The sequence below is a fragment of the Bos indicus genome, chromosome 8, assembly GCF_029378745.1.
Source record: "Bos indicus isolate NIAB-ARS_2022 breed Sahiwal x Tharparkar chromosome 8, NIAB-ARS_B.indTharparkar_mat_pri_1.0, whole genome shotgun sequence".
Lineage (NCBI taxonomy): Eukaryota > Metazoa > Chordata > Mammalia > Artiodactyla > Bovidae > Bos > Bos indicus.
This window is the reverse complement of record NC_091767.1, coordinates 87216853-87225328: the sequence shown is the minus strand read 5'-3', so window position 1 is coordinate 87225328 and position 8476 is coordinate 87216853. Positions and strand designations below refer to the sequence as shown.

Sequence of the window (8476 nt, the reverse complement as noted above, 5' to 3'; positions counted from 1 at the left end):
TTTTAAGTCTTTTTGCTCTTGCAACTATCTTTCATCTTCAGAAAAATTCATGGAAATGACTCTAAAGTGTTCTAAAATACAGTCTGATTTCAGATCGTACCACTAAACTAGATATGAAGTTACTAATAGAGAAACCGATGGCAATGTAAAACTGCTAGCTAAAGATCAACAAGAATTAATCACATGGGATTGAATGAACAAGATGATTTTAACTTTTATGACTTTTTTGTTTGAAACATTGCTAATTTTTGTTAATGTTTTGTTTTCCAGATATAAGGAAACCTTTCCTCTTAAACTATGACTTACAGAGATTTAGTAAATTATTCCCTTGTAAGGAAATTGAAACGCTTATCTTTTTCTCCCTACCTGATTCCTCTAGAACTGAAAACTCATTGAGTACTCTTTATGGCAATATAGTTATTTGCGTAAGTTCACTAAGAATCTGTTCTTATGCCAGGACACAATTGGAAGCACTGGCTATATGACCAAGGCTTTGACTAGAATGTCATGTTTCAGAGAGGCATACATAAACTCAGATATGATTAAACAGATTTAAGAAACTAAATGAAAGTCGCTCAGTCATGTCCAACTCTTTGCGACCCCTTGGACTACACAGTCCGTGGAATTCTCCAGGCCAGAATACTGGAGTGGGTAGCCTTTCCCTTCTCCAGGGGATCTTCCCAACCCAGGGATCGAACCCAGGTCTCCTGCATTGCAGGCAGATTCTTTACCAGCTGAACCACAGGGGAAGCCCAAGAATGGAGTTGGTAGCCTATCCCTTCTCCAGGGGATCTTCCTGACCTAGAATCAAACCGGGTCTCTTGAATTGCAGGTGGATTTTTTTTACCAACTGAGCTATGAGGGAAGCCCTTAAGAAATTAAAGTTGACTTAATAGAGCTAATAAAACCCCTTGAAAAAAATCTGATACCTTGTGTCATGGTCTGTGCACACAAACACACACACACACACACAGAAGTCGCTCAGTTGTGTCCGACTCTTTGCGACCCCATGGATTGTAGCCCACCAGGCTCCTTGGTCCATGGGATTTTCACAGGTTAGAAAAGAATTTTCAGACATGAGCAGGATTAGGGAAGAATAAAGTTTATTAGAGCGGGAGACGCTGCTGGAACAGTGGGCTGGCTGAAGGAAGAGACAACTGAAGGGACAATAATGAAGGTGCCAAAAATGCAGCAGGTTGACTTCCTGGCAGACCAGGGAGAGCTGATGCCTTTCACAGCTGCTGCTGCTGCTGCTGCTGCTAAGTCGCTTCAGTCGTGTCCGACTCTGTGCGACCCCATAGACTGCAGCCTACCAGGCTCCTCTGTCCCTGGGATTTTCCAGGCAAGAGTACTGGAATGGGTTGCCATTGCCTTTCTCCAGCCTTTCTGAGGCTGGAGGCCAAATTTTATAGCCTCAAGACAGAGAAAATTCCTATGGGAAGGGTGGCATTAGGTAATTGATTAGAAAGCTATAGGATGGGTAACGGGGTGGGTATTTTACTTAATATGAGGTCAGGGAGCTGGCCTGTTTAGATCAGGAGGCTTATGGCAGCAGTTGCTATGGGGCTTGGTTAATTCCAGAGATAAAAGTCCTGTGATCTTGGTATAAGACTCCCACTCCTGTGACATTGGCATAGAGCTTTATATAGGTTGCTTACACCTTTCCTGGCAAACTAATCAGGTAAAAAAAAGTCACTTTCTGGCAAGTATAGGGACCTCAGAATATGAAGGAAACTTCAAAATCAAAGGAATTAATCCAAATCTTTAGATCTTACAGGGGAAATCTGAAGACAAACAAGTCCTTGGCAAGCCTCCTAGCCTTGAGAAGCATTTAGAAGTTCAATCTGAGATTCCTTATGAAAAAAATCCAGCAAAGCAGATTTTAAAAGATTCTATATGGTCAATCACTATTCTTGCTGCACTCATGTAAATAACCAAGCCAAGTGTAATGAAGCTAAATTTTTCAAATAAACCTAATGTGTCTATGTTTGGAAAAATGAGGGTGATGTTTAGAGAGAAAAATTATGTTTCAGTAATACTCTTTTGTGGGTATTAGATTCTGTTGCAGGAAAAAGGAGCACATGAGAATAGTCATGTCGCAGCTCTTGTAAGAGTTGAGTGAGTTTCTGGTGTGGGCTGCCAAATGAAGAAAGAACTCCAGAGCAAGCTATAGTAAAGTGGAAGCGAATTTAGACATATAAACACATTCCACAGACAGATGTGGATGTGGGCCATCTCAAGTGAGAGTGGCCCTGGGGTATGGGGGTGGTTAGTTTTTATGGGCTGCTAAGTCACTTCAGTCGTGTCCGACTCTGTGCGACCCCATGGTCTGCAGCCTACCAGGCTCCTCCATCCATGGGATTTTCCAGGCAAGAGTACTGGAGTGGGGTGCCATTGCCTTCTCCATTTTATGGGCTGGATAATGATATATGCTAACAAATGGGAGGAATAATCTAGCAATTTGGAAGAAGAGGTGAGGATTTCCAGGAATTGGACCACTTACTTTTTTATCTTTTTGATCAAACCCCGGGTCTCCTGCATTGCAGGTAGACTCTTTACCGTCTGAACCACTAGGCAATCCCATAATTAAATTTTGTTTTTCTGTTGTTCTCATGTCCATTTAATTATTAGGCCAGCCAGAAGAACCTAGAAGTGTAGACGAAAATTTTTCTTCTCCAACAGTAAGTTTCAAGACTCCTCCACACAATTCCAGTGTGCAGCAAAATTGGAGTATAAGTAGGTTACAGCCTTGCTACTCAGTGACCAGAAGCATCCATATCACCTGAGAGCCTGTTAGAAATGCAGATTCTTAGGCCCCCACCCCAGCCTGCTGACTCAGACTCTGCAGAAGCACGTCTCAAGTGCTTTATTTGCACATGAAAGCTTGATAAGCACTCAATGGGATGCCCTTTAATGGGGCGTAATGGGGCCTGCCAGTTGTAATTATTTCTGTAAATGGAAAAATCCCTGAATAATGTAGCATTAATGACTTTGAGAGGGAAGCAGACGGCAGTACTCTGAGAGTCAGACTGGAGAATGCTGTTATAGACGCTTAAAGAAACTGAAAGGTTCTGGTTGATTGTTGTATCTGCATGGATTAATTTTCACAATGCTTACAGACCTTCCAAACAGTCATACATCGTCCAGGGATTTCATTTCGCTTGAAAGCTCGGTGTGTGACAAGACAGCTCCAAGTGCTTTGTGCTTATTGTTAATATAATTCTCAGGGCCACTCAGGCTGCGGATGTTAATGATTCCCAGTTTGCAGAAGCACAGAGTGGTTAAGAGCCTGCCCCCAGTCATCTAGCTATTCACTGGCTAAATGATGGTTCTGTTGTGTTGACAGCTATTGTCTTTCAAAATCAAAAGTAAGGTTTATTTCATAGTCAATATTGCGAAGAAGTAGTAAGGACCAAGGATGTCAGACAGAAATTGTGCCCAGGAACAGCACTGGGCTTTTTATATCAACTCCACTTAATAGCCTGGCCTTTGAGAGGAGGCAAGAGTTTGGGGGAAACAAAATTAAAGAGGAGCTTTTCTTCACTTCACTAGGCCTATTCAAAGCCAAGGAGGGTCCTGCCTCAACTTCTTTCCTCTCACCTCACTCAGCCCAGAGCATCACATCAGCCCAGTGACAGGAACCAGTGGGGAAACTTCCTCAGCACACCGCGGGGCAGCTGCTGCTGCCAAGCCCAGACCTGCAGGGCCTGACAGTCTCCCATGTGGTCATCAGGTGCAAGAAAGCAACTGTTGAAGAACTAGGTCAAGATCATCACAGACGCGCAATGTCATGAAGAGTAAGAAATATCACCACCTTCCAGCTGTGTGTCAGAACCAAAGCTTTATTTTAATATGCTTATTGTTTTCAGAACATCACTGGCAACTAGAAACTCATATGCAAGAGTGATTTTTATAACTGTAGATAAAATAGATAATGGAATTGTAACAGTAAATACACCTTAAATATAAATATACACATTGCCATCCCACACGTATAAAAGTCATGCTTTGTAAATGCTCTGTCCACACACTATCTTTGTGGGACACTGAATTTCAGGATGGATCTTCGAGGGTTTACATGTGTCCCATTAGTTATAGATACTTCCAGAGATCTTATGTAGGAGCAACACATTACAAATTTTGAAAAAAAAATTAAGTATCACAGAGCATTTTTTGAATATTTAATACTTTTGTTCTATAAAGAGTATTTCTTAAATATTACAAATGGTGAAACAAATATACTAGCTTACAGATATATACAATGTACTAATTTATACTTCAAAAATGCAGGAAGAGAAATTATATATATATATTTATATATATATATAATTTTAGATCGAATGAACAATTCAATATTGCTCTTGAGTTGGTCTTGCTGTATTGCATGCATGCCTAGGGCACGCCCATGGCTTGTCACCAGATGGAAGAGGGATTGGCAGGGACAGAATGGGACCCATGGAGCCCCAAGCTTATTCCCAGAGAGCCATCTTTTAAGCAATACTTTGAGTTTTGTAACTTACTGAGGCGAGGTCAAAATCTGTTGTGTCCATACACAAGGTAGGATGTGTCCTCAAGAATCACAACTACTTATTCGAGGATGGGGCCACATAAATGCTAAAAACATCTGATTCAGTGGAACTAACTCCTCGAGCCCTGAGTGTCAGTTGGAGAGCTTTGAAAAGATTATTTTGAGATAATCATCTATACCCTCAGTGCAGTTCATAAAAAATGATCTCAGAACAAAGACCCATGATTGAGGCATCAATAGCCTTCCAGTAAACTCACAGGCAAAATACAAAGGAACAAAATGTGTCCTGAATGACATCAGATTTTCAATAATTACAAGCTTCTCACATTGATAAAATTGTAAACACTGAAAAATGTAGACATTGCCTTGAGAGGACTAAATGAATTTCTAACTTGGATCAGGAGTAATGTGGCAGTCATGGGGAGCCTGCAAACTGGGAGCCTTGTGGACAGCTCATGGCAGACATCACATTTGACCATTAGCTTAACCCACCTAAGATCTCTACAGTTCATTTTGGCCATGAAGTCCCATTTCTTCTTCCACTTAACCCAAATCTAAATTACAAATGGATGGCATCTCTCTGAGAATGGAAATAGAACAAAAAAAATATATATAGGGATAAGTTGAAAAGCAAATGTTCTAGAAAATTCAGCAATGAGATCTCACTGTGAAGGCTGTGCAACACTCACTTGGAACAGAAGGAGCCCAGCAGAGGGTGTGGCTGTTAGGACTTGGAGAGGGACTTGGTTCTGGACCAGGAGTTCTGGGTTTCCCTGATCCCCACTGGTGGCCAGGCCAGCCATCTCTACCCTCCCTGCCCAAGTTCTATTCTAGGAGGCCAGAGTGGTGGGCAGACTATCAAGCCAATGGCTTGCAAAGTGCCTCCCACACACAAAATACATCACAGAGATGAGTTATTAGCAGAGCAGAAGGGATGAGGGGAAGGCAAGAAAATCAAACCAAAAGGGGGAATTTAGGATCTGTTGAGAGCATAGAGCTGCCCAGAAGTGGCCACATCAGGAGGGGCAGGGAAAACACAGAAAGTACAGGAGAGAGTGGTGTCCATAAAGGTCCTGAACTTGACCACTCAGTACCAGCTAGCACTGCTGCCCAGCAGCCTGGAAGCATCCCTGTACTCTGCCTGCCAGGCAGGCAACAGGAAGGTGTTCTGCAAGGGAACATTCCAGAGGAAGCCAGAGTGGGATGCAGACTGGAACCAAGAGGAAAACTTATAGGCTCTGTCAGTGGGAACTTTCAGGAAGCAGCTCCAAAGCAGCCTTGATGCCAGCAGAAGAATTAGCTGAGTAGTCTGTGCTCTGCCCATGACAGAGGCCTGCCCGACCTGTCTCCAGCCAGCATGCAGCAACCAGCAGTGGTTGGAGGATGCACATGAGATTTATTCCAGAGTGAACCCAGCATAGGCCAGCTCTTAGAAGACATTTCTAAAGGAACGTGCACCATAATTGATTACTTGAACTGATTTTCCAGGAATATACTTGTTAGAGATAATAATCAAAAACACAGCAAACAACTTCTGTCTCAAAGTATTTCATTAAGGTGCAAAATATGGCACAGACGTGTCTACGTCTGTTAGAAAATGGATGTGCTTCTGGTCTTCAGAGGGCCTTTATTGGCTGTTACTCAGTTGGAGATAGAGCGAGTTATTGAAAAAAAAGATCATGTTGGAGGACAAAAAATGTCTAAAAAATAGCTACTTTGATTGCTTTTATTTAAAATCTAAGGGCTGTAAGAGTTATACCCCTCATGGGTCAAAGGAAGGAAACTTCACGTTTCTAAAACTCTCAAAATATAACACACAAAAATATTATTGTGATGTTTCAGTATTGTCACAATATCCTCACACAAACGTTTCAAATGGAAATTGAATTTTTGACAGAGTGGCATACTCTTAGTGAATTCACCACTGTATGTGAAAAGAAATACTCTAAAAGGTTAAAATGATACCTGCTAATAACTAGGCTAGTGAGGACATCCCCTCAGATTGGCAAGGCTCACAGGTCAGCTCTATTACATTTAATTCAGTTAAAGAACCATAGAAGGGAACAGCTTTGGCCTGGTCTTCTCACCTCCTCCTGCCCCTCCCATCCCCCAGGGATGTCACTGGCTTCGGAGCAGAGGGGACGCCTGGTCTTGGGGGTTGGTGCCTGCAGCTCTGGGTTAATGTGTATAAATGCTCTCATATGTATCCAGATGGTACCTCCTGCTATCAGCAAAGCACATTCTCCTTCTGCCAGCACGAGCCTTCCTGCCTCCTGAGGGCCAAGGATGCCTCCAAAAATGGCTGATGTCCCTTGGGTTTCCTGCGATGCCAAGCGTGTTGGTTTTCATTTTAAGCATCTGTCAGATTCCCTGATTCTGGAGAGGGGGTGCTTATCGGTGGTGGTGTGAAATGCCCTCTGAGGACAGTTGGGCACATCTCAGTCAAAATGCAATATTTAACATGTGGGCATCTGACATGCTACCCTGACGACTGCAGGTGTCACGTGGGAGGGGGAGGGGCAAAGAGGGGGGACACACAACCGTTGCTCCCACGGGAGGGCGGTTCACATGACCACGCACTTGCCCTTGAGCTTCTCTTTCCTTTTCTGCTGCTTGCTCTTTTTCCCGTCGATCTGGAGGCTCACGGTCCTGCGCTTCTCCAGGTTGAGCAGCTCCTGGAAGAGCTCCTTCACGTTGAGGTTGAGCTTGGCCGAGGTCTCCATGAAGGCGCACTTCCACTTGCGAGCCAGCACCTCGGCCTCACTGCTCTCCACTTCGCGGTTTGGGCTCTCGTCACACTTGTTCCCCACCAGCATGATGGGGATGCTCTCCACGTCCCCTTTGATCTCGCAGATTTGCTCATAGATGGGCTTGAGCTCCTCCAGAGACTGCCGGCTGGTGATGGAGTAAACCAGGATGAAAGCATGCCCTTTGGAGATGGAAAGCCGCTGCATGGCCGGGAACTGGTGACTGCCCGTGGTGTCCGTGATCTGCAGGGTGCAGATGCTCTTGTCACAGCTGATGACCTGCCGGTACGTGTCTTCCACAGTGGGGATGTAGCTCTCCCGAAACGTGCCTTTCACAAACCGCAAGACAAGAGAGCTCTTGCCAACACCACCTGCGCCGAACACGGCCACCCGGTAATCATTGCTTTGCTCCGGCATGTTGTTTGCAGGCTCCAACGATTAACTAGGAAGCACCTACCAAAGGAACCAGATGTTTGAGAGAATTAGTAAAAGAAAACCTAGGAAAAGACTGCTTTACCGTTTCTTGATAGCTTAAAGAAAAAAAAAATTAAGTGGTATTATTTGCTTTCACTTTTCCTACATAACAATTCAAATTTCATTTTAAAATTCTCTAATTCTAAATCCAATTATAGATAACCCTCAGTTTTCAACAGGGCTGTTGATCTACTGAGTGGCTACCTGAAGTCAGTCTGTTCCTCCTTATTGGACCATGGTTCTGAGCAGCTTTGCTCTCAAATCACCCAGCACCCAGGGAAAAGATGCAAAGTCAGTCCAAGGGAGAAAGAATCCAGGAAAGGTAATGGGGAGTTGGAAACTAGTCAGTCCTCAACACACACACACACACACACAATCACAGCAGATCTTTACTGTTTAACCTAAAATGCTGCTGCTGCTAAGTCGATTCAGTTGTGTCCAACTCTGTGCGACCCCATAGACGGCAGCCCACCAGGCTCCCCTGTCCCTGGGATTCTCCAGGCAAGAACACTGGAGTGGGTTGCCATTTCCTTCTCCAATGCAGGAAAGTGAAAAGTGAAAGTGAAGTCGCTCAGTCGTGTCTGACCCTCAGCGACCCCATGGACTGCAGCCTTCCAGGCTCCTCCATCCATGGGATTTTCCAGGCAAGAGTATTGGAGTGGGGTGCCATTGCCTTCTCCAACCTAAAGTGCTATGAACATTCAATATACCGGTCATAATACATAAT

General features: G+C 44.0%; 1 protein-coding gene across 1 annotated transcript in view; it reads right to left on the bottom strand.

Annotated features, from left to right (window-relative positions):
• Positions 1-3822: 3822 nt before the first annotated feature.
• The window catches only part of DIRAS2 (DIRAS family GTPase 2), a 36459-nt gene continuing 31805 nt past the window's right edge, over positions 3823-8476 (bottom strand). Inside the window, exon 2 of the mRNA XM_019966626.2 lies at positions 3823-7728. Coding sequence (XP_019822185.1) covers positions 7093-7692 — 600 coding nt within the window. The 5' untranslated portion in view covers positions 7693-7728 and the 3' untranslated portion in view covers positions 3823-7092. The remainder of the gene's footprint in view (positions 7729-8476) is intronic.